At 43.6% G+C, this 27,524-nt stretch overlaps 1 protein-coding gene across 2 annotated transcripts in view; it reads left to right on the top strand.

The window, feature by feature from the left end:
• The window catches only part of PLXNA2 (plexin A2), a 400,950-nt gene that overhangs the window by 140,342 nt on the left and 233,084 nt on the right, over positions 1-27,524 (top strand). For both annotated transcript variants that reach the window (XM_083508745.1, XM_083508746.1), the window contains exon 4: positions 19,962-20,096. In XM_083508745.1, the coding sequence (XP_083364871.1) occupies positions 19,962-20,096 (135 nt within the window). The remainder of the gene's footprint in view (positions 1-19,961; positions 20,097-27,524) is intronic.

Here is a 27,524-nt window from a genome sequence, read left to right on the forward strand (position 1 = left end):
ATCAATTAGGAAAAACTTCTGAGCAACTATTAATTATAATAATATTAGTAAGATTTCCAGCTATTACGTTTAATTTAGATCCTTAACCACAAGGAGTCTGGCTGCATCAGCAGTTTCCACTTGGATGCCTCTGCAACACTTTTACAAAAAAAACCCTCCAAACAAACAAGAAAACAAATTTAGCATTTCAAAGGAACTGTATAATGGCTTGCAGTCCAGCCAGAACCATTTAAAAATGCATTGTGTTCATAGGTTCACAGCAAATCATTCAATGGTATTTCATAGATCTCTGACGATATTATGGAATGTATTCATTCCAATGCTGTGCTAAGAACAGAAAGAGAAATCTTTATCCCATGAAAGTCAACAGTAAAGATACTATTGAGATCAGCCATTGTGCATGCTTGTGCATGTTAGTCTTGTATGCGTGTGCATCAAGATTATCTTGCTGCAATTTACCAGTTATGATACAGGGGAAAACACAGCTCTCCAGAGCAATCTCTGAAATTCTGAGCTAGCTTCATCTGGCTTGGAAGGATCCCCCAATTTGCGTTTTTATCCTTGATGATAACTTGTCTTACAATTTCCTATGGAGATGAATTGCCCCGAGCAAATGATTCACACTTGAGCTATTGTCAAACAGTGCTGTGAACGGCTATTTATTCCATGTTTCCTGGTCATTCAACCAAACTCAGCTAGTTTAGGCTGTGTGCTGTCCTGTCAGCTGTGAAACCTGTTACTGTGAAACAGTTATCTTCTGGGAGAAAAATCGGCACTGAAGGTCAAGGGATTAGTCATGTCGATGGGCATGGAGAGGCATGAATGGACAATACTAACAGGGCTTTCTGTAGAACTTCCTAGCAAAAAAAGGGAAAGTCAAACACCAATCTAGATGTGATAAAAGAGCTTTCTTGTGGTTCTGCTGTTATCAATAACAATACATTTCACCGAATCACTCCCATGCTTCTTTATAAAGCATGCCTGAAGCAAAAGACAGGTGGTGTCGCCCATCCTTTATATAGGACTTGTTCAAATTGGCAATCTTATTTCAACATTAGTGATAGGACAGTGTCCTCCCCATAGCAGAAGTCTAGCTTAAGGGGTCATGTGGCCCACACAGCTCTATCCTCCAACACATTTCTGCTGTTACACACTCCCCTCTCCCTCAGCATTTGCTGTCTGAGGCAGCTGCCTCCCTCTATGCATTGCTAATGGTACTGGCAACATAAGGATTGGTGTCACAGGTTCTAAAAGTTCCTGCTTTAAAGGTAAAAATTTCCCTGCCATTGGTCCTTCCACAGAAGCTAACATCAGTTGTAGAGAGTTATGCAGAACTGCAAGCAATGTTCTATTACATTTTGGGTTTTTGCACAGCACTACTCAGAATTTGTCATCGGATATGTTATTCTGTGCATGCACTATGAGCCTTGAATGTCTGGGCTGCTTTTAGTTGTTACTGTACAATGAAAGGAAGAAGAGTGTTGCGCTTGCTATTGTGCAAGGCAGCATAAGGCTGCAATCCTGTACACACTTACGTTCAAAATAATTGGCCCGCAGTTAAGGTAAAGGGACTGAATTATGAGTTTGGCTCCACCTACTGTACTTTGTCTTAAAAGAAGGGAGGTCATGCCATTTCGATCAGTTGAATCTCTAGTGTCCAGATTCATGGGGAAAATAAAATACCAGATCATGATAAAAGTAAAACCAACCTTGTCTGCCCAGCTCCCCAAATTTGATTCTAATGAGGCTATCCCCAGAAGAATAGTACTTAATTAATTAGTAGCTCATTTGCATGGAGGTGGCACATTATTAAAGTTCCTCTCCTGTGAGCAGGGATATGACATGGTGCAGGATGACAGCTTTTCAAATAAAAAATCTTTCAAACGAAATGATCTTCCTGAACTGCTGGTTTTGTTCTCAACAAGTATTCTCAGGCAGAAATAAATTAAAGATGCTATGGCAGCTGATTACTCTTGGTGCAGAGCACGTCCTTACCTTTCCCGTGTGTGTGTGTGTGTGTGTGTGTGTGTGTGTGTGTGTGTGACTCCTGCTGCAAGTTGTATATGGAGGCACCTTTTTTAGGACTAGCTAGTCGAGCCCACCCAAATTGGTGGCCAGGAATACTACTCTCTGCTTACTCCTAACACCTTTTGAACATTTCATGGGCTCCAAAAATGGCAGGTAACCCTCCCAGTGGCTCTTGTCCCCCAAACCCATGGGACCTTAGGTGGCCCTGGCTGCTGGAGCCTGCTTAAGGGCTACACCTAATATAGGGAAGGGTCCTCACCCCACAAGACCATATTGGGGCACTCAATGAACAAAATCATTGGAGGGTTTTTATCTCACCCAATTCAGCTCTGGGAGAAGGGGTGTGATTCCACAGCTGGAGTAGGCTTGGAGCAGGTGAGGCTCACATGCCTCATCAAGCCCAGATGCTGCAATCAGCATGCAAAGTACACACAGGAAGCAGAGCTGAAGTTCTGGGTCTGCTCAACTGCCCTTGTTGATGCACCTTAGCTTAGATTCTCCTGGACCTCCATGGGACTGTATTCTGACTGCTGGACTTCAGACTTGGGTTACTTGAATTGACCCTAGACTCATTTCCTTTGGATTTTGGACTTTGTTTGTGTGGATTGACCCCTGGACTTTAAACTTTGGACTTGGCATACTGCCTTGCTGCCAGGTAGGCCAGAGCTTCAGAACAGTGATGTTTCCCGCCCCCCTCCATTTTGACTCAGGCACACCTCACTCACAGGCCCTCCTTCTGGAAACACAGATCCAACTTACGACCCCAGTGTCACCCCAATCTCCAGGTCAGTGTAAGATCCCAGGGTTTCCTGGTGCTTACCCAGGGGCTGTGTTTCCTTTTGGAAATGAGTCACAGCAGAAACTGTGGTGTCTTTATGATATATGGTTTATTTACACATATATACAACCTCAATCTACTACGAAGTGATTCCCAACATCGGGACCCAAAGAAGGTATTGTTTCTCCCATAGCTATGGATTCAAACAGAAACCAGCTGTGACTGCCTTTCCCATCTGCAGCTTTTCTTCAGCTTCTGGCTAGCATTGCATTCTTCCCCCTACTTCTCTAACCCTTGGCTTTATCTGTAGAGTGAAAGGGAACCCACTTCTTTGCCATCTCACATAGTTCCTTTGATCTTCTGTTGCTCTTGATGGTGCATTCCCCTGGCTATCACCTCACACAGGAGGCTAGTCTGGTTTAATTAGCTTTTAACAGATGCTGATTCCAGAGGATTTACAAGTGTCTAGTACACAGCCTAATACACAGGGTCTAGCTGTCACCGCACACAGGAGACTAACCTAACTTGGTTAGCATTTGACACTCAACACCTTAATTAAATTCTAGCACCTACTGGACCCAGGGCTTTAAGGTTTCTAGCACCCACAAACTCATAAAATAATAATAATTACAGCATACATAAAAACGCAGTATATATAAAAGCAGTTCATTTAAGTTAACAATAAAAGTATCATGAATTGAGGGTGAGGGTGAGCCCTTGCAGGGATAACACAAGGCAAATATAAGATCCAGAGGGTGGGCCAGCATGTCAGATCTAAGCCTTGTTTGCCTGGATGGAGGAAAGGGAGGGGTGTCTGAATGTGTGTAGAAACAAGTGTACTGTACGAAAGGTAGGCTTGTTCCATTTGTGCCTCTGGCTTCACCCACCACTGGCACGCGACCCTGGAAAGCTGCCTAGAGGAAAATGCAGCGCTCAGGCTGAAAACGGTTCCTTACCCCCTTTCTTATGGATTGCATTGGGCTAGACGTTTACTGGTGGCGAGGAATCCTCTTTGTTTCTGAAGTTCTTATTTCTGCCACAAGGCAGAAACCATGGGAATGGCACCAGTCAGTAAAGCATTCGTAAAATATTTAACGAGACAAATTCTTCCCTTTTTCGTTGCTTCAATTATGTAGAGCTTGAAGCGAATAGCTTGAATATTACATTTTGCTCTAGAAATATTGACTGAAAGGCAAAGTTAGTTCCACAGCTGGTTGTATATTTGCAGCTGTGAGAGGATACATTCATTGCTTCCTTTTGTGTTCAAAATCTCTCTGATGTGGACTTTACCTCTAACTTCCTTACTGAGTCTGCACTGCTCTTGCAGCCATGCACAGCAGCCTAATGACCTCCCATGCATAAATTTTCCATTTCCACTACAGTGCATGAGACAGATCTAGATTAATTTCTTGCTCTAGGATCAACTGTTTTGCATTGATATATTTATTTATTACAGTTGTGCTCTCTCCTCCACAGAGCTCAGAGTGGTATAAGTTATCCTATTTTATCCCTGTAATGATAGCATGATGCAGGTTAGGCAGAGGCACTAAGCTTCATGGCAGAGTTGAAATTTAGCACTTTAATCACTGTGCCATATTATTACTATTATAATACTGACAGTGATAATAATTTATATGCCACTTAATTGCCAAGATGGTGCCTAAGCAGTTTACAAGTGTAAAGACAATGACATAAAACACCTGTAATTAAAATACACAGAAAAACAATCTCATCAAACCATTCAACATCTACAATTAGAATGTACAATGCCACAATCCCATTAAAACAGCACAGCAGTTAAAACAGCAATGGAAACAGGAAGTTTAAGTTGAGATCAGGAGAAGGGTTGGGCTCATCCACACCTCCACTTATCCCAGGGGTTGTCAACCTGGTCCCTACCGCCCACTAGTGGGCATTTCAGGATTCTAGGTGGGCGGTAGGGGGTTCTATGGCACAAGCTGAATCCTCCTTCCATCGAGCAATGGTGGGCGGTAAGGAAATTTTACCATCAAGGAAGATGCATTAGTGGGTGGTAGGTATAAAAAGGTTGACTACCCGTGACTTATCCCATGCTATCTAGGCATGGGTCTGAATGGTTTTTTGTTTACCCCACCAACAATCAGAACAAATTTCAATCCACAGAAAACCCAATTGACATTTGTTCTGATTGAGAAGCAAACAGTGAGTTTCCCCAGAAGAAAGCAGCGGGACAAGAAGATGTTTAGGCAAGCCCTTGGCCACACAGGTGTGTCTTCAAGCACCAGTGGAACGCCAGTAACAATGGGGCCTCACCTGTTTCAGCAGGGAGAGCATTCCACAACACTGCTGCCACCAGTGAAAAACCCAGCACTGTGGTACCACAAGCTGGTAATCATTAGGCACATTAGTCTTTTTCTTTTTCTTTTTTTAAAAAGAGAGCCTTTTTCATTATGAAAGGACACTATCTGGGATGCAGAGGTTGGTAGGAATTCTGTTTTGCTTGCCTCTTTGAGTCCCTTTAGACAGCACTTTTGTAGGGACACTGATGTGCATCATATGCACATCTGATCCCTCACACAGCTGTGACTACATTCCATACTGGGGCCCTGTGTACTGCAATCACAGGGCAGTTAACAATATAAAAACAGAAAAATACATCTCATAGTAACAAACAAAAACAAAAAAAAATAGTTTCAAAGGCCATAGATTGTTTAATCCACCGCTTTTCAGCTAGGATACTTTCAAAGGGATTCACAATTTAAAAAAGTCTATGTAACACATACACAAGAGACCATAAAAGACTATTTTAAAAGTGCCAACTTTGTTTTGTTCCTATACTTGTGGGTTATTTCATTGACATGCCAAATTAAGAATATTGGAAGCTGTCCCACTGTGTTGGATATGTATTCATCTAATTTTGTAACTAGATTATTAACTCTGAAAAACTGCCAGCAATCTCAGCATCTTTACAGTAAGGAGAGAGAGAGAAAGGGAAAAACTAATCTAAAACCTCCTTACTCAGTGAGGAGTCTAGAGCTGGTGATCAGAAGACCCTATGGTAATCCACTTGCATATGCAGTTCTGTTGATTTTGCAGCAGTCCTGGATTAAGAAATCTGCCCACTGAGCTTCAGCAATTCATAAGCAGCTCCACCACAGCAAACATGCAAACCCCATCCCTTTGGGGCAGCAAACTGTTTGTTATGCAAAGTATTGTGTGCCCTGACAATTTCCTGTAACAAACGGTACATAATAATTTTCTCTAATGAACCGCAGAGTAACAGCCTAGCAGCATATGAAGCAAAATATACACTTGTGTGTACAGGCACTTGCATGCATGTGTTTGTTGGGTGGAATGAAAAGACATTTTTTGGACTGACTCAGTTTCAGTTTCCAGCTTCTGTTTAATGAAAATGTTTTCATACCCAAAGTAAGGAGCACTGCATATGCTGGATCCGTCTCCAAGTTTTAGTCCCTTCCCAGAGCTGCAACTGTTCAGGCTCTCTGGTGCCAAAAGGGAACCATGGGCTCTTGCTAGAATAAAAGCTGTATGTGGCATCTGCCTGTCTGTGTGCCCATGTCTGGACTCAGGAGGGGTCACTTTGTCTCAATCTTTGCCCACACCAAAGTGCCCTTGAAGGGATTTGGCCAGAGCAATGGGAAGAGGCTTAAAGCAATCCATGCCCTTTCAGTTTGTATGGAACACGGTGCGCTGATCTATTTTCCTAAGACAGAACAAAAGGAATGTTGTGTCCCGGTTTTACAAAAGGAGAGAAATGAGAGAATTATTGGACTGCCACATGTACCGTTTGTGTGCCACAAATTCTCAGCACACAAAGATTGGGATACTTAGAATTTCAAGTATTCAGTCATGGTGTTTCTTACACACACACACACACACACACACACATGTTCTATGCCAGCAGGCTTCTTGTGTCTGAAAATGCACACATGTAATAATGGTTCTGCCAGTAACATACAAGTTTCCACAACCTGGTTCCCTCCAGATGTTTGAACTACAATTTTGATTGGCCCCAGTGAAAATGGCCAATAGTCAAGGATGGTGGGATTTATAGTCCCAAATACCCAAAATACTTTTTTTAAGAACAGCCCCAAATCACAAAAGTGTTATTAGGAAGACTCCGAAAGGTATAGTTTTACCAGCCCTATTTAGAATTTTTCTAACAGTCCAACATCTCTGCCAGTGCTTTTTATCTAGTTAGAAGCAAATTGGTTATATCGGATTTTGTATACCATGCCGATACTCTGAACTCTCAAGGAGACTGACCTGCAATACAGGCGACAGTGAAATCCGGATTATCACTTTAATTTGTAATTTGCCAAACAAAACTCACACTAATTTCACCGGCATTTATATGGGAAGTAAGAACATAACGCAGTAAATTGAACCTCAGAGCCAATTTAAATTTCACACATTCACAGCCTCTGTGAAGAGACTGTTCTACACCCCAGTATAAATATTATTATTTATACAGGTTTCTGTCCTAAGGAACTTGCAGTCTAAAATCCGATACAGGGCCTCAGCACATGGGTTTGCAGCCATTGTACCAAGAACGTCTGCAGTGCCTCTGAATGTTTTTTTCAGGACAAGATAGCAAATGATCGTCATAATACTTTATTTAAAACTGTGTGTTTGTGTGTGCACTGATTTTTTTCTGGCAGAACACTCCAGAATAGGGTACTGGCATCTTTGTTCAGGATGCCACTGCTGCCTGCTAGCCAGAGGTGGGTACCTATTTTGCCCAATGCTAGGGCACACACACACACACACACAGTCTGTGTATCTTGGAGATGGAAGGCAGGAGTGGCAGGGTTATCCCTGCACACTCAGGCCGTCAGTGGTGGGCGACTTCTTCATCTCATGCTGGGTCTAGATGGAGGGTGGGGACAGTGGGCGGGAGAGATGGCAGGGTTATCCCCACATGCTTAGGCCTGGTGGGTGCCTCCTTTGCCCTATGATTGGGCTTCTCTCTGTGTGTGATTGAGAGAGTTGTGCTTTGTGTGAGAGCAGAAGAGATATATTTGTGGTGTGTAGAATCATAGAATCATAGAGTTGGAAGAGACCACAAGGGCCATCGAGTCCAACCCCCTGCCAAGCAGGAAACACCATCAGAGCACTCCTGACATATGATTGTCAAGCCTCTGCTTAAAGACCTCCAAAGGAGGAGACTCCACCACACTCCTTGGCAGCAAATTCCACTGTCGAACAGCTCTTACTGTCAGGAAGTTCTTCCTAATGTTTAGGTGGAATCTTCTTTCTTGTAGTTTGGATCCATTGCTCCGTGTCCGCTTCTCTGGAGCAGCAGAAAACAACCTTTCTCCCTCCTCTATGTGACATCCTTTTATATATTTGAACATGGCTATCATATCACCCCTTAACCTCCTCTTCTTCAGGCTAAACATGCCCAGCTCCCTTAGCCGTTCCTCATAAGGCATCGTTTCCAGGCCTTTGACCATTTTGGTTGCCCTCCTCTGGACACGTTCCAGTTTGTCAGTGTCCTTCTTGAATTGTGGTGCCCAGAACTGGACACAGTACTCCAGGTGAGGTCTGACCAGAGCAGAATACAGTGGCACTATTACTTCCCTTGATCTAGATGCTATACTCCTATTGATGCAGCCCAGAATTGCATTGGCCGCGTCACACTGTTGGCTCATGTCAAGTTTGTGGTCAACCAAGACTCCTAGATCCTTTTCACATGTACTGCTCTCAAGCCAGGTGTCACCCATCTTGTATTTGTGCCTCTCATTTTTTTTTGCCCAAGTGCAATACTTTACATTTCTCCCTGCTAAAATTCATCTTGTTTGTTTTGGCCCAGTTCTCTAATCTGTCAAGGTCATTTTGAAGTGTGATCCTGTCCTCTGGGGTGTTAGCCACCCCTCCCAGTTTGGTGTCATCTGCAAATTTGATCAGGATGCCCCTGAGTCCATCATCCAAGTCGTTGAGAAAGATGTTGAATAAGACAGAACCCTGTGTGTGATGGAAGTGGGGAGAGAGCTCTAGATATTGTCTATGTGCATGTAAGAGAACAAGAGGCATGTATGTGAGGTCTGTGGTGGGGAGGTGAAGTTGGACAAAGGAGATATCTGTGTGCGATGGGGGGGGGGGGGGAGTTGCATGTGCATCTGTAGTCTATGAGTACATGTATGCACTGAGTTTGTGTGTGTGCAAGTGAGAGTGTGGCTAGCCAACTTGTGTATTTACCCTGGCACCAGGGTATGCTCCCTTTTATTAGGCAGCAACAGCATCATTGTACATGCAGAACAAATCAATACTGTGTGATTGCCACAACCAGGACCAGCAGGATACAGCAGTGACTTCCTATGGTACACATGGGAGATGAGGCAGGGGCAAACATCAATGACTCTCCTCTTTCTAATTTTGTGCAATGCCACACATCCTATAGTAGCCATTTCGTAACTGGTTCTTGATAAATCAAACTAGTAAAATCTATTAAAAATAAAACATTTGGCTTAGTGCATGTTTTATTTTTATTATCAACTCTTAAAAGCTCACCACAAGTTCAATAGAAAAGTGGGGAGGGACACGGGAGGAAGGGAGAGGTGGGAGAGGCATTTTACAATTTATCAAGACAAAAATACTAGCACCTTGTTTATTTATTTTTAACAATAACAACAAGCACTGTACATACAGCATAAGAAACCTGTCCCCAACCATTTCCAGTACAGTATAGCATTAGCAGGCAAGGCAGCTGCATGGAGAGATAGTTTAAAGTTTTCTGCCCTCCCTTACAATTATCTTGGCATTTAGGGTCAGACTATGAGCCTTCCTCTAGGGAGCTTCAGGCTGCTGAGTCGAGACTTTGAACATTTAGTTAACATTTCCATCAATAGGGCTTGGGAAGCCTGGGTGTGAGTGCGTGTGTGCCAGAGAGAGAAAAAGAAATACACAGCCAAACATTTTGACACGAGTGTTGAACTTACAAAAGACTTGAATCTATAAATAATTTGGGTCATAAAGCCTTATGAAAATAAACCCTGTGGCTCTTTTTCTTTTTCTTCTCAGCACTGAATGTGGTGCTGCACTCCCAATTCTGCCTCATTAGTTCACTCTCCAGCTTCTCAGATCTAAGTCCCAGCTCTCCTCCTTTCACATTCTCTATGGCTTGAAGCTCCTCTAGTGATTCACAGAACATGCATGTGTTTTTTTCACACAGACATGAACACAGGAGCCACCTCTTCGCCCCTCCAGTAAAATATTTGAGGGGGACAGGCCCACCAAATTTGATGGGCATGGCTATTCAAATGGTGTGCATGAACCATGTCATGTGATCAGTAATGCAGGGTGGGGCTTACATGCCCTCCCCCACGGGAAGGGTGGTCAGATGATGAAGCTAAAGCAGTGGCATCAGTGTGAGATGGGCAGCAGAAGCAGCTGGGGGCCTGCCTCGGCCTGTCCCGGCTGTTCCTCTGCAACTTGCCTGGTGCCACCACACTGCTTCGCCATTCACTTCCCTTCCTGCTGGGACACCTATGTGCTGCTCTGTTGTCGTATTGCAGGAGGCATGGCTGCCAATTGGCAGCCGTGCAAACTGCAGTTTGATGATCATTATAGACTATATACTACACTAAAGAGTTAAGGCAAGCTTCCTCACTATGTAGGCCAGAGCCTGCCAAGACATTTTGGCACCTGACATGAACCACAGCATGGTGGCAGTGTCCCCCTGCCCCTGCCAAGGAGGAAGGGTGAGTGAAGATCTACATCTGGAACAAGGAGGGGAGGAGACCAGGAACACCTTCTATTCACCAAAAGGTTGCTGTAGAGGAGGCAGAGGGAGGACTTGCTAATCCAACCTCCAAGGAGTGTGCCGCAGCTGTTACTGCCACCATGGCCACTGCCATAGCAATGGGGGATGCATTTCTTGGAGGCTGGATCTGCTGTCCCTGTGCATCCTGCCACCTGAGGCAGTTGCTTCACCTTGCCTCATGGGTAGGCCAGCCTTGTTGTAGACCCAGGACAAGAGGCTGTTTATTGATGAACAGAGTAACACAGACAACTACATAGGAAAATGAAAAGTAAATGAAAGTGACCACAAGAATAAGTTAGAGGGGTGGGGTCTTAGCCCCAACCCATAATAACAGAGGCAATATTTAACTCTATAATTACCACTTACTACAGCTGGGAAGGGGGGTGGGAAGTGGTGGAATCATTGGATATGTATATTTGCAAAGAGCATGTGCCTTAAACAATAAACAGGAAAAAATGGGAGTAAGAAGGAAGGCATATGTCAAAGAGTGGTTAGGCCTGAAAATCAAAGCAGACAGGCTTGCCTGGCCTCATGCTGTGTTGCTGCTTTGTTTATCTTATGCCCAGGAGTGTGAGAAAAAGCCTGGGATGTCAAGCTGGATTTGCAGTCCCAGCTCAATTGTCTGTCCTTAGTTGCAGCCCCAAAACACATGTTAATGTTCCTGATTGTTGTGGCTTCAAAAAGTTATTTCAGTGCTAGGGTCACCACACCAGTGCCTTATATATTATACATGGAGGTCTGTCAGGTTTCATACATCTGTTTGTTTCTTGTCTTCTGCTAATATTACAACCATATCTGCTTGTGTTTTAATAAAACAGAGCTTTTGCTGCTCAAAACATTTTATTTCCCACCAGTTAGGTGAAGCTTAATTCTAAAACAGGAAGGAGAAGCAAGACAACTACACGCCCTGACTTGGAAACAATTTCCCAAGGCTAGATTTGTGGTGCAGTTACTTGGTAGTCAATGGAAGGCACTCTGAGTATGAATAGGGGCTTGCTTTTTCACAGCTCCTAGATGAGAGGGAGCTGGAACTGGAAACTGGGTCTGGTGAAGTGTGTCAAAGTTTCTCCTCAATTGTGTTCTTATGGAAGACAGTAGGTAGGAGGGAAAGGGTGAGAGGGTGATGTAAGCGTGGCAGTTGCATTTCCTTTGGAACCCGAGACCCTCCAAATATTGTTTGACTTCAACTCACATCAGCCTCTGCTAGGGTGCCCAGTGCTCAGGGATGATAGAAGCTGTTAGTCCAGCAACATTTTAAGGCTTACAGGCTAGTCATTGTGATGCCTTTTATTGTACCAATGAGTACAGCTGCCAGTATGTCTCTCTCTCTACACCCCACCCCCCAGCAGGCCTCTTGTACCTGTAATACATGTGTCGCAGAAATCCAGCAAGTAAAGCTTTGTTTCATCCACATGGTAGGAAATGTTTTGCCATCAACTAAGCTTCTTAGATTTCACTGCCCATTTGCAGCCTAAAATGGATGGTGGTGTTTATTACTACCATGTCTACGTAGCAGCCCATCACAATTTAGTCGATACAAGCCTTTATTATGAGGCTGGTTTATTTTCTATCCCATTTGGAACACTGGGAAATAGGTAACCTGACTAGTGTGTTTAATTTCTAATGAGGTGAAATGGCTTCTTGGCTTTGTGTTTATGGCTTTCCTTTTGCTTTGGAAGGAGCTGTGCCTCGTGTCATACTCTCTCACGTACAGCAGATTCTCACAGAGCCTTTAGGAAATGGACCCATTTACTGATGCCCTCACAACAACAAATGGAGATGATGTCCACTGCGAATTACTCTATTCCACAATAATTTAGGGCTAAATAGAGGAAGTGTGACAGAGATGCTGAGATGAGGGGGCCTGCAGGTAACACGGTTAATTGGATACGCTGATTTGAATTGAATATGCGTGTAAAGAGTCATCATTAATTTCCTCATGGACATATCTATGATTTAAGGGGAAGATTTTTAATAGGATTAGTATTTCACTTTAATTTCAAAGGGGAAGCTTCCCACCCAGAAGACAGGGCACTAAATCACACCAGTATTGCTCCTTAATGTATCAGAACACAGGATGAGGTGTGGAAGCTGAACAGCAGCCTTTTGAGAGGCTGGGTGTTTCTGCTGTATTTTGTGATAGTGAAGCTATTTATATAGAAGCCTTAGCAGATGCCAAAGTTAGCAGCAAAGAGAAATGTTAAATTAAGTGACTGCCACCACGTAGATGCCAAAGAGCCCAGGATCCAGCGATCCTTGCAGCTTCACAATAGTGGAGTAAATTTATGAAATATGCCTTTTGACTCTCTTTTCTCATTTTGTTATGGCATTCTGTATTCATAAGATTTCCCTCTCCCCCCCCCCCCCGCCCCAGTTATGGGATCTAGGGATCCCTTCACTTTCTTCAGCTATATCAGAAATCATTACAGCTAAAAACATGCAGATGTTTCAGCACCATAACATTTCTGGAGGCACGTACCCAAAGGATCTGGCTAATGAGGTTGAGGATTTTATTGTATATCGTACTGGACTGCAACTTCTGGAAGAGGGTGTGTTTATAGCTTGGCTCATTTGTTTGCACCATCTACACACTGATGCCTGAATTGTGTAGCCTGCAAAGAACTCTGGTGGGTGGGTGAGGCAGGAGATGAGATAACACCCTCGAAAAAGTCTGAATTAAGTAGGGGTGTCACCTGCCCAGATAAACAGCAGCTTGACAGAAGCAGCTTCCCAGGTGGGACAGAGCTGCTAAGCTAGCTTCACAGAAGCTGCATTACCCTTCCTTCTTGGAAGGAAGAGGTGGCTTAAGAATCCTGGTATATTAGGGAGCAACAAGCCATGACCCCAGGTTCACATTTCATGAAAAGCCAAACTGAGCTGCAAATTCCTGCTTGGTTTCTCCTGCTTACATCAAATGAGCAGCAAAGTTAGAGCAATGGGGTCATGTCCACGAGCATGTTGCTGGTGCACAATAAACCATGATAAGCCAGCAGCATAGGCCAGGGTGGAACCAATGTTGCTGGCCTTTCAGCCCTTGCTCATTTTGAAATATAGTCCCCATTTTTCATGATCAGTTTTCAGGCCTACCCTTCTGGTTGGGCTAAGACAGTTAGTGGGGCAGGGGTCTCCTGGAGGGAGGGGCACAGAAGGTACTGGATGCAGTTCTTCAAAATGCCAGATTGGATATACTCTTTCTGTATGTCTGAAGATATGGGAAATGTAGCCAAGGGTTCTCTGGGAATTCAGAGGAATAAACCTTGCTGCCTTCATGATATGAAGCTCAGTGTGCAGGCACTTATACAGCTATTTTTCCGGCACCTAACAGTTTGTCATGAAATTCTGTCTCTCCGAAGAATTCATAATGAAAAAAGACAGGTAATTTAATCATGGAAAGTTCCCACAAAGAGTTTTTAACGCCCTTTAATGAGAGCCTGCGGAGAGGAACTGGAAGGAGATGCCGACCCATCATAGCTTAGTTACAATGACAGTTGTGATGGTGAGTAAAATACAGAGAAGAATCAGTACAATAGGCGAGTGGGGGCCTCTGTGTTGTGTCAGAGACTTGAATGGATCAGACACTATCACCAGGGGTGCTATGCTGCAACATATACATGGCACAATATGGTATTTTACTAATCTCTTAAGATAATTCAGAGCTTATGTCTGCAGTCTACATTGTAGGAGCATTAGCGAGACAAATCTCCACCTTGCCTTTAAAGAACTGAAATTTCCAAATTGGAATGCATTCTGCTCGGTCACATGCAAATGTTTTGCTGGCCTTGAATGCTCTGAGCTGGTGCTAATATTTGGATTTGCAGATTATGCTGTTAGGCTCCTTTCAACCAGTATTTGCAAACACACATCAGCATTGATTGAGAAAACAAGCTTCTTCCATCCCAGGAGACTCCTCAGCATCACAGCTGAGTCCTAGTGTAGGCTTCTTCTCCATCCTCTGTTTCATGAACTGTTCTGTGAGTTTCTACCTGCAGATATGCCTTTTTCCATGGAATTTCTGAGATTCAACTGGTCACTTATTAATTAGCTCTAGTTCTTTCAGAATCTGCATGGCCCCAATAAATGATTAATGGAGACCTTTGGGGGAAAGGTTTTAAAACTATTGCTATGAAAGTGAATTATTGTAGACAAAAAGAGAAGGTACCTGTCTCAAGATGCCACTGTGCAACAGTTGTCCATCTGAAGCTGAAGTGGTCATGCTGTGGCCCTCCAGATGTTTTTGGACTCCATCAGCCCCTGAATGTCTAGTGGGCATCAGCCCCTGAATGTCTAGTGGGCAGGGATGATTGGAGTTGGAGTCCAGCAACATCTAACACATCTAAGGCCTCCTTCAAAATGTAAGAATGGCTTATGGCTCTAGAATCCCTAAATAATGCATAGCTTCCACACTGGCATTTTAAAAACTGCACATTCTAGTTTGGATCAATGGAAACCATGCAAATGCTTGCAATTGCTTTAGGAAGCATGCTTTGTTAACAAACATGTGAGGGGGACAGCAGGAATGAGCATGCTGGTTCTGCCACCTCTATTGCTGTTACAAGGTGTCACTCTAAAGCCATGGATGTACCAGCTACATTTGAGAACCTTAATAATGCAGGGTTCTAAAATGCACAGGGAGCCTTCAAAGCTCTCTTCAGATTGTCACCTTCTGTGAGTTAGATGGTGACCAATACAATGACAAAGGAGGGTCTCTTCCTCATGTGTAACAGCTAAGTTTTTTTTTCTCTGATAGTCATAAGAAAATGCACAGGTGCTTATTTTTCCCTCTACCATTTATTATGTACCTAGCATTAAAGACGAGTGCCTGAATCCAACAGCAAGACTAGCTGACACAGCCAGAATCATACAGATAATTTGTGGCTTAGGAGGGCATTGAACTGCCTCCCTAGCACCATAGTCCACTCAGGGCATTTCTTCTGACCTGAATGAGATGAGGATATCCTGTTTTATGAAGGATTTGCTGATTATCTGCTCATGGAAAGAAAAGGCAATGCGTCCTTGCCAGAAACTCCAACTCAGTCATGTCTCAGTGATCAAGAAATGCCACCACGCCAGGCCTAGAAACACATTGCCTACTGGCCTGCGAGGATTAATTAAATTACAATCAGACATTTTAATGGAAGGACTTTGGAGGCTGTTGTCTTGGCAACTGTTTTAAACAGCTGGTTTAATGATGGGTGGAGAAGGAGGTTGCTGGGAGAGCTGGGCTCGGGGACAGAGCAGCAATCTGCTTTCTTAAAAGTGGCAGAGATGTTGAGCGGAGATGGGGCTTTTGGAATTAGTTTTGTCTTGTCTTACCCATCATGCAACACGGCACACTTATTTTCCTTTTGGAACTAAACCAACATTATAAATTATTATGATTGTCATTTTGGGGGGAAAGGAAAGTGTTCTGTAAATGTTCTGATTCTCTCCTCGGCCCTTCTCGACTTCTCTCCTACCTTTCCCAGAAGCTCAGCCATCGCTAACATTTTCTTTTCATCCTTCAGCCATAGCTTGACAATTAGAAATTGAGTCACTGAACAGCAAGATGGGACAATGAGCGACAGCCAGGCAGGAGGCTGCAGCAGATGGCTCCTTTGTGACAAGCTCTTCCCCCTCGCAACAGCTCAGTCTCTGTCCCCATCCTCCTAGCATGGAATCTCATGCAAGTGCTTTGAAGCGCCCCTTCCCACACAGCGGTTTTCTGGCCAGCAAGTAACAGAATCTCTGTCAGTGAGTGCCACTGGCCCATCAGGCAGCTTCATGGAGCCCTTGGTTCACATGGCTGGTCTAATCTCCCAGCCTGATGGTTGCCAATGTTTGCAGCTTGGTGTTATGTAGACACCATGTTGTAATCAAATGGCTACTCAAATATGCAAATCCTGGTAGGGAAAAGACAATGTAATTTGTTTGTTTATCCCTCCCCCCTCACTCCCCAAAGGCCATAAATGATTAACATTGGAAAAGAGACCCGGGTGTACTCAAAACAGTTCTGTTCCTGCTGTGTGCATAGGGGTCTGTTATAATCCAAGCAGAGTTTTCTTGCAGCAGGAGGGATTTGTATAATGAAGCCTAAAATATCACCCACACCAACAGGCCAGGAGGCCTTCGTACAGAACAAGCCAAATACCCTTCTGCTTGATTTGTTTATCAGCCAAGGACTATATTTTCATTTATTGGAGTCGGCAGACTTCAGGAGGTGACCTGTACTGGATAAAAATTTCAAACTTGTTTTTAGGTATTTCATTCTAGTGCCCAAAGTAGACAAATCCAAATGGCACTCTCACAATAGTTTTAAAAAAGACATAATAAATGAAATAGCTCACAATTTGCTGCTTGTAACAACACCTCAAAATCTTCTGCACAAGCTGGGCAGCCTCACAGGGCTGATCTAAATCACATTTTCATTACTGATTTTAGGCAAATGCCTAGGTGTTGATGGTTGATAAACCCATGTCAGGGTTGTACTGTTTCATGCAGTGGTGCCCCGCAAGACGAATGCCTCGCAAGACAAAAAACTCGCTAGACGAAAGGTTTTTTCATTCGCGATTTGCCTCGCAAGACGAATTCCCCTATGGGCTTGCTTCGCAAGACGAAAACGTCTTGCGACTTTGTTAAACCGTTTAAACCGTGCTTCGCAAGAAGAAAAATTCGCTAGACAGCAAAAATTGCGGAACGAATTAATTTCGTCTTGCGGGGCACCACTGTACTTTATGTGGGACTCACATGCTTGAATACTCCTTCATTTAACAACAACCCCCCCAAAAAAAACCCCTTTAAGTGTTAGAGGGGAGACCTATGCTAGAATATTTCTCCCTGATGTTCTATTTTTGTGTGGATGAACATTCAATAATGTGATTCTGCTTAGTCCTACCTACTGGATAGCTCAGTTAGTTAGAGCATAGCGCTGATCCCGCCACGGTTGCAGGTTTGATCCCTGTAAGGGACAGCTGCATATTCCTGCATTGCAAGGGGGCTGGATTAGATGATCTTCAACTTCCTTTCCAACTCTATTATTCTATGTCTGCCAACTAAAATAAAATATTGGGGGTGAGGGTGGCTTGTAAGCCCTGGCCCAAATAATTGCTCACGAGACACAGTGCACACACATGCCCATCAACTTGGGGAGGGGGGGGGCAAAGGAACTTAGGCCCCTAGGAGTTGGCTGCTATGCTGCCGATCCCTATAGCCCAAGGTGGTGATAGCCCAGAGAATCATTAAAACAATGGGGTGTAGGCTTCCGCTAACTGAATTTGAAAAGTCATTGTTCAAGTTTCTAACTATTACCAGCCTAAGCTGCAGTTATATATGTAATTTGCTAACTCAGACTGTGGGCTGCTATGCCACTCAGTGTATGCCATGTATAACTGATGGAAGGCTTTTGCTCTTATGTAATAAAAATATTTTTTTATTTACTTTTATGTTTTGATACTAGAATTTGGGGCTTTGGGGACACTTTATTGCTTTGGAAGATGTTGCCTGTCACCTTGGAAGGCGATAGGCACAGGCATGCATGGGGGGCAGTTAGGGTCCAATTTCCAATGCTTATAAGTGAGAAATTAATAGTTGGGGTTTTTCAAAAAAGGGGGGGGGGATAGGTAAAGGTGCAGTAAAGTGTTGTTTTCAAATCTGGAGCCAATGTACAAAGGAATAATGAAAAATGACCTGGGAATTGGTGTTTAGAGCCCCTACCTACATTGTCTACGTTTCCATCCTCTCACGGTGAAGGTACATTAAGGGTAGAGAGCCCTAGGCCTGGGCTCCAAACGCGGCCCTCCAGGCCCCTCTATCCTCACTGACAGCTATAGCTTCCAATTCATGCCAGAATCTTGCCCAACACAATCCAATAATGGTAACTGAAAAAAGCAATACTTTAACTGTGGCTGACAAAGAGTTATTCCCCTCATAAGTGACTACCGTGACTTCAAATTGCATTCACTTATGTGGGGGGAAATGCAAGAAGGTTGTGGCTGTTTTGGTTTCCCAGTGCAAGTGAATGGGAGAAACACAATTTGAATTCAGGTCTGAATCGATCTGGATCAAATTGGTGTCCATTCTGAACTACTGAATCAGGTCCTGCATCAGATGAGAGGCGGTATTTGCAGAGGGAATAAAATACAAATAAAGTACTGATGGTAACAGTTGCCATTCTCTCTCGCACAAAGTTGTATAAATAATACAAACATTCTGGCATTGTTAAGCCAATTAACACACATAGTGTGATAAAATTAAATTTTGCTGATTCAGTCCGCAAGTGAGAACCTCTTGATGAATTGTAATTCAGCAGTTTCACATTGTAGTTTTGCTTTGAAATTCCTTTGTTCCAGTGTGGAACTATTTGTTCCAGAGCGTTCTGAAAGGTTGAAATGTTCTCCCACTGTTTTTATTAATATTGCTTTTCCTGATATTAGATTTGTTTCTGTTTGTTATTTAGTGTAGCAACTGGTCTATTTCTCCTATGTTGAACACAGGAGGGCATTGTTGACAGGTATATAGAGTTATATGGAGATATAGATATACATATTTCACATTGGAAGATGAGCTGATGTTGTGTATGACATTATTCAGACCTGTAATAGTGTTGTCAGTGTAGACAAAGGGACAGAGTTGGCATCTGGGTATGCTGCAGGGTCTGGTTCCTGTATTCGTACCTCTGTTATGTGGCCTGTTGCTCACAAATTAAATGAAGAACTGTGTTTGAATGTCTATATTCTGTTTCAAAGGAATGCATGATCAAACAATGCATTCAGGTCAAGCCTGTGTTCTGTTGACATTTAGAAGTGACACACTTGCTTTTTCACTTGGTGAAATTGTATGAAGAATCAAGACATAGTGGGGTGGGAATGAGCAAAATCATTCAGCTTCCATATATTCATTTATTATGTACACATAAAGCTGGGACGGGAAATCTGTGGCCCTCCAGATGCTCCTAAACTACAGCTCCCATCATCCCTGACCATTGGCCATGCTGGCTGGGACTAGCTGAATTCCAATACCTGCAGAGTCAAAGGTTTCCCATCCCTGACAAAGGGCTTGCATGCATTCAAGTTGTATCTGCATAGACACAACTGGAACCTGAATAGTGGGGGGCCCAGTCATGAAGAAAGCCTATAAGCATCCAAGTATTCATTTAAGGTCAATGGAGCAGGGACTCTCCTCTGTTTTCCTTTCCATTCTCTGTGCAATTTAACCATTGAATACCTAAAATGCATTCCAAATGTTGTTTGCGAATTCTTCACAGCACTCTTATAATATGATTCCATTTGGATGTGCTGGGTATCAGACCAGCCACGTATTTACTTCCCATCGTATAGCCACTTGGTTAGGATCTGCCTGTATTTCTCCCTCACATTTAATGACAGTGATTTAACCTGCAGTATGTCTTTATTCCAGATCCGAGCAGATGGGCCTCCTCATGGTGGCATTCAGTATGAAATGGTGCCAGTTTTCAAGGACGGGAGTCATATCCTTCGTGACATGGCCTTCTCCACAGATCATAATTACCTCTATGTCATGTCAGAAAGACAGGTAAGCCTTGCTCTTTAAAACCACAGTAGGCTTTAAGCTTAGCTCCTCTGCAATGGGAAAGCCTTGCATATTCCAAAGGACTCTTAACATTTGCTTCAGGTATGGATAGTGCCAAAGGTAGCTTTATTTTTATCTGAGTCTGGCCAGAGACAACTGTCAGTGCACCAGGGGAGGAGGAGTTTTCCTTCTCATCAGCACACTATTGTCTCTAAGAAATGGAAATTGGACAGTGCCACTATGAATGAAATATGGTTCGGGGATTTGGACTTCATTCTGCTATCAAATCCCATCCCTAGCAGAAGCCACTTCCATTCATTCCTCTCCTTGTGTTTGGCAGTAGGCTACTTTTACATAGAATTGCCCTTTGTTGTTTTAGTCTTCTAGATTTCAAGGTTGTGTTTGTGTGTGCAAGAGGCTATGAAATCACAATATTGTGATTGGAGATAAAATGTGCGGCAGGTGGATAGTGTTCAAGTATGTGCAGGATGCAGTTTTGTTACATGTGTCTTCTGTCCAGCCATATCCTGACCTTCCCCTCTTTAGTGTTAGAAAATATAGCAGTGGCAAGGATTCTGGATGGCACTTCTGAATGTTGTTAGTGTAACATACAAACCATGTTTAGATTGAAAGTGTTTTGAGACTTTGGTACTTTTATTTAGAAATGTAGGAATTCAAATACCGTCCCATGAACAACTGATCAGCTTTACAATAAGTTTGAATGATTCTGTGATCCACAGAACTCATTGGCCTTGTCCTTTAAAATGTCTAGATATAACCAATAAATTCAATCTTTTGCTTTAAATTTCACCCACACAATGCAGTTATACACCTGGTTTTAAAGGGACACGGGTGGCACTGTGGTCTAACCCACTGAGCCTCTTGGGCTTGCCGATCGTAAGGTCAGCTGTTCAAAACCGAACGACAGTGTGAGCTCCCGTTGTTTTGTCCCAGCTCCTGCCAACCTAGCAGCTTGAAAGCATACCTGCATGAGTAGATAAATAGGTACTGCTATAGGGGAAAGGTAAACAATGTTTCTGTGCGCTTTGGCATATGTCAAGGTGTTCTGTGCACCATTTATTCATGCTGGCCACATGACCCGGAAAAAGCTGTCTGCAGACAAATACCGGCTCCCTTGGCCTGAAAGCGGAGATAAGCACTGCGCCCCATAGTTGAATTTGACTGGACTTAACCATCCAGGGGTCCTTTACCTTTAACTTACCTATATCTGGTATTAGAGCAATCCATACCCCAATTCCCCACTGATATGGCTTTGTGGGGCAGTGCGGCCACCACTGCATCCACAGCCCTGATGTTCATCATGGCTGCATCCAACAGCGATCCAGCCAATGTGCCTGCCACCCAGCAGCATGGTAGGCAAGTAGATGGAGGAGGTTGGCACAAGGAGAGCTGGGTTGAAGGACACCTCTGCTCCTTCCAAACCCACCTTCAGCCCAATGTAAGGAGGGTTTGGATTGCTCATTTAGTGCTACATCTGTGCTATCTTGGGATGGGCTGATGGGGGAAAGAAATTGTCTCTGAGTAGTTGCAAACAGATTCTGTGATGGAGCTCAGATCTTATCCAGTCACTACTCACTAGGTTGTTCTTTAATTTTTCAATTCAGTCTGATAGGTTCAGTCTAAGACTTTACCCAAACTGGAAATAGTCACCATTTGATTGAAGACCGTGGCAACATGTGCATGAATTCTACTGGAACTAGACTGTATCAATAGATGCAATCTAGATAGAAGGTTTCTTCTTAGTTTGATACCACTGTTGTCTTCACGGGTTTTCTCTTTCTTATGATTAGGCACAATTTATCTGTGTTGTCCTCCATGAAGTGTCGCTTATAATTTTCTCTACTTCATGGTGATCCCTCTGCAGTGAATTCACAATGTACATATCTCAGTTGCCCCAGGCTGTTTTGTCAGTAGCTCTCATTTATCACATTTACCCTACAGCCATTGGGAATAGATGTGGGTGGTGATCCACACAACACTTCAGCTGGTGAGCATACACTTAAAACAGCACAATTCCACTTGGATGGTATTTAATGTGAGCATGCAATTGTAGGAAATTGATGGTTTGCTCCGAACTTTCTTGATGTTCAAAACTCATTTCACTTGAGAGAAAAGAGGAGAGTGACAAACTCCCTCCCTCTAAACCAAATTTTAAACAGTGAGCTGGTAGCTGAGTCACTGCTTCCCAGGTTGTGTCAGCTGTTCGATTCCCTGATATTTACTGTCTTCATGGTCCTTGCTCTGAACCTGTTTATGAGTGTGATAAACTGTGCTTCTGAAAAAAGGAACCAGATTGTACCCAGCAACACCAAAATGATTATGATGGAAATTTATTGCCTTTGCAGTCCACTAGAGTCTGTTGCTTAAGGGAGCCAACACCATGTAAATAATCCAGAACCTCGACTGTAACAGATCAACTGCATTCCACTCCTGTCGGGGATGAGAAAATGCAAGAGGTCCCAGCCATGAAGCCCTGCTCTTGGGTTCACTGATTCAGTTAAGCATTTTAGTGGCTATCATTCATGGCTCTGTAATGGTGAATAATTTGTCTAGTGCTGTGTGTATGGCAGTAGATGAGGGTATCATCTCAAGGAGTCTGGTTTGTGCTACATTTTTATTTGTAGAATTTAATTCTTTGGAAATGGATTTTCAGAAGGCAGTACAAGGGACTTGATTTTCCAGTTTTTTGATTTTCTATATTAGCTCATATTGAACAAAAAAAGACTCATAGGGTTGTATTCAATGTAGTTCTACTCAAAGTAGACCTCTTGGGCCATATTCAAGTAACCAATAGTCCATAGCTAGCAGTAGGTTGGCATTTATGCATCATAAAAAGGCAGAGAAGAACAGGCATGGACTGGCAGGGCTCCAAAAAGTGTGGGGTGGAGGCAGGGGGCCAGGAGTGTAACCCAGGAGTGTGAGCTAATGATTAATGGGACTCAGTGCTGCCTGCATGGCAGGAGCCAAGTCAGGGAGAGGAGGAAGAGTCAGGGCAGTTTGAGATGGAAGAAGGTGTGCAGGATGTCACAGAGGAAGAAGAAACTATTCAGACAAGGGAAAGGCCAGTCAACTCTTTACTTTCTCCCACCCCACTGTCTCCTAGGACCAGGAGGGGCTTGAAAAGGGAAGAGCAGCAACAACTTCCATGCAGGCAAAGTCTCAGGTTGCAGTCATGCAACCCCTCAGAAGAGGGTATATAAGCTGGAGGAGGGGAGGGGGCCCACTGTTGCTGCAACCTGTGGACAGCTGCCTAGAGGTTAGAAAATGTCTGTGTGTATATATATATTCGGAGCACCTGTGGGAGCTGCTTCTCTTGTCATTAAAGAGTTAACTATCAACTTCTTTAGCAGGGGCAGCAGTCTGTGACAGGAACACAGAACTGCATTAGATTTGCATGGGTTAATGTGTACAGATGTAAATTTGGAAATTATTATTATAATTTAAATAGAAACACGTTGCATCTCTGCATTGTGGGGAAGACTGTGGCCAGGTGATCTGCACTGCCCAGGTGCTGACTCTTGATGTGCAACATGCCCTCTCACCTTATGGTTCTTCATCTATAAACAAGACATGGACTGAACAACCCTTCAAATGAGACGACTGTCCTCTGACAGGCCTGCAAACAGAAGACTGTCCTCTGAAAAGTCGGACACATGGCCATCAGAGATGATAATCCTGCTGTGTGATTATTAAGTGAAAAGAGTTAGCCACCCCTGCCTTGGAGCTATAAACACAGAGTACAGTGTACCCCAGACAGCTTCGTGAATCATCATCTTCTTAGAACCCGTATTACAGATGGTTGTGCTCTAAGCCGTTTACCAACATCTTTCTTGCTTCTCCCCCCTTCTTGTTTGTTTAACATCCAGCTGTAGGAAGAGTTCAATGAATCACAAAAGCTAGCTCAGCACTTCATGACCTTTAGTTGCTCCTAATAAATGTATTATGATACTGCATCTTAGATTTTTTCCCCTCCTTTTTCTAATGGATCAACATGACTTCTTCTATTCTATTTTTTGTCAAAGCAGCAAATGGAGGTGGGCCCAGCTGTGAGGTGCAAGAGTTGTGCTTCCTCAACTATAATGTCCCATTGTAAATTTAAATTGGCTGATCATTTTTGCAAGGATGCCTTATCTCTAGCTTGGCAGGAAGAATTCAAAGAAACTGAACCACACACGAAGTTTCCCAATAGAGATGGAGCAGGGATGTCTTCAACTCATCTGTTATGGGGTGAGAGGGCCTAAATATTCATCAGAGCTGCTAATTCTCTTAATTGTGAATTGGGGAGAGTTACTAAATAATGAAAAATACCTAAAGTGCAATTCCATTAAGAACTGTGTTTTACTCAATGGTGAAGTGTTTTACATGTCTCCTTTGTTGTTAACCTGTTCGTGATTGTTTCTGTACCACTGTTCCCAGTTAAGAGAAGAGACTCTTCTCACAGAGATCTTAAGGAAGTGAAACATTTTTTGTGCAGAGTGCTTTTTAATGACTAGCAGGAAACAAACATAGGTTATTTCATTGGGGACAAAAATAGAGGAAAGTTTTTAAAAAAAGACCACCAAATTCAATCTGCAAAAGCAGCTGGAATCAAATATGAAATTTTGAAGAGACTTTGAAACTTCACTTGAGTCTGCAAAAAGAGAAGCAATGAAAGCTGAATAAAGTTCTTCTGCCTTCACAAGTTTTATCAGAGAGATATCCTGGTACTTCACTGGCTTTGAAGTTCTGTTGATGCAGTGATGTATGGGAGAAAAGTGTGGTCCATGTCTTTTTTTCCTATGATTTCTATTCTGCCATTTGCAATCAAAGACCCTCCTTCTGTTTTTGGCCTATTCGCCATATTAAGTTATTTATTAGCAGATTACATCCCTTGACTTTCTTTGGTGGTATGCATGTGTGTATCCACTAAACTAGTAGAGCAGACTAGGAATCAGTTATTTTCTTAGGAGTAACTTTTCCTAAGAAACAAGAAGCTTTTCTCTTAGGTATTAAAGGTCCAGAGATCCTGAAGGACCAGGTTAAACTATTTATGTATGCGACCACGGCTGCACAGATTCTGTTAGCCCAGAAATGGAAAGATGCTACAACTCTGACCAAGGAAGAGTGGCAGATAAAATTGATGAACTATGCTGAGATTGCAAAACTTACAGGAAGAGTTAGAAACCAGGAAGAGGTGGACTTTAATAACGAATGGGGAAAGTTTACAATCTGTTTGAAAAACTATTGTAAACAATTACATATATTGGTAGGATTGACAGAAAACTTGTAGCAAAAATTTGAACTATGGAATGATAAAGGATTTATGAGAATAAAGTTATGAAAGAGATGCAGAGGGGAAAATAATTATATTAAGATCCACAATGGGGGGGGGGGAGTGAAGTCAAAGGGGATTTATCTTTATGTTTTCATTTCGCTTGTATATGTAAAATAGAAAATTCAAAAAAAGGAATCAGCTGGTGAAATTGATGGTTTGACCTTTATTCTCTGGGAAACTGCTCTTAAGCAGTTATCATAGGTTGCTGATGTCACCATATATCTTTTTATCTCTATTATTCTCCTTTTGTACAGCATTTGGAACTGAATCTGTAATGTTTTCAGCTTTGGTCTATTGAACGTAATATCTGTCTGTCAATAATTTGTCACATCTGTTTGACAGATATCCTATTTCTAGGCTAATTGTCCTGAATAAGAGAAATTGCTCTTGTTGCTTTTAACTCTCAAGCTTAACACAACTGCTCTGTACTCTTGTGATCTGATCTTATGCAGTGGCGTAGCGTGGGGGGTGCCAGGGGGGCCGGCCGCACCGGGCGCAACATGGGCGGGGGGCGCGCTCGCACTAGCAGCTCTCTGCCCCTACTAAAATCCACGAGTTAGGGAACCCGCGCTCGCTCGGCTTGGCGAGGAGGTCGCGGAAGGGGGAGAGCGAAGCCTTCTGCCGCGGGCAAAAAAAGGAGAGGAAGCTGGGCGGGCGGGCTGGCTGGCTGGCGGGGGTCTGGCTGCGCCTGCTGCTGCCGGGCTTTGACAGCTTGGCGAAGCGGAGGGAGAGGAGCTTTATGGTAATTGCGGCTCTCTCTCCACTGGCCGCCTGGGTAGTGAGCCGAGCCGAGCAGGGAGTCTGGCGAGGGGGCGGGAAGAGACTTTTCCACCTCGCCTGGTCAAAAAGGAGAGCGGAGTCTCCTCAGGGCGCTCTCAGGCAGGGCAGGGCAAGGCAAGCAGAGAGAGGAGGAGAGAGAGGGGAAGGGGGGGGAAGCAGCCAGGAAACGCTGCGGTGTGGAAGAGGAAGGAGAGAAAGCGAAAAGCCTTGGAGAAAGGGAAAAAAGGAAAGAAAAGAGGCAGCTCCAGGAGAGCGCGGGGGAAAGAGAAGCCTCGCTGCTGCTGCTTGGGAGAGTAAATTACTGTACTTGCCTTGCCCCGGGTTAGGGGGCGCAAATTAATTGCCTTGCCCCGGGTTAGGGGGCGCAAATTACTTGCCTTGCCCCGGGTGCTGATAACCCACGCTACACCGCTGATCTTATGGGCCACTTTGCATGCTATGAGACAGAAATGCTCTTTTCCTCATTGAGCATTGCAATATGTGGAGGAGAGAGGAGTGTCTGAAAATACCTGGGAGATTCAGTTGGCCCAAGTTCCTGAGCTCTCAGTGTATTTTCAAACAAATGCATCTTTCCTTGCAGAGCTTTCTCACTTGGTGCCATTGTCTTTGCTTGACGTGAGCAGTGAGCAAACCTCTCCAACTGTTAAGAGATAATACTAAATCAATCATATGAAGAGAAACAATTTTAGCTTGAAATGTGTCAGGATAAGCCATGTGCTCTATCTGTCAACCAAGCACAGTTCCCAAAATTTTGTCAAGTGCTGGAATTACAATGATTGGCGCCTAGGATAAGACAATGTAGTTGCAGCAAGGTGCAGCGAGGCAAATAGGACAGGGTTGATTCCAGAGGCTGGGGTCACAGGCTAAACTTCCACTGAACCCTTTTATTTTCTCCCACATGAGTGCATCTCATTGCATTCTACAGGGACAAGGAGTACAGCATGACTCTCATCACATTATGGTAATTGTGTGAGGGGCAACGCCTGAAGAGTGCTATGGAACAGTATTTTCTGCACATGTGGTCACTATACATATCCCTAGGAATCCTGCACAGGTTTGGAGGGCTACATGAAAAAAATGGAGTCCCATTTTATATCTGTGCTATTTTGAAAGTTGTTTCACAGCATCCATACTTAAAATAATGCGCTATAAATTGTCTCTGACAGAGAAGCAAAGCTGTTTGTGCTTCTGCATATGTGGAATAGCAGCAGGTGATTCTGCAACTCAGGATGAAGATTGCTGACACAGGGTGATATGCTGTGTCAGTGAAGCTAGAAATTGCAGCGACTGTTGCAGGCAAAACTGAGGCCCACTGG

This window comes from Podarcis liolepis (assembly GCF_965112155.1).
Source record: "Podarcis liolepis genome assembly, chromosome: 6".
NCBI lineage: Eukaryota > Metazoa > Chordata > Lepidosauria > Squamata > Lacertidae > Podarcis > Podarcis liolepis.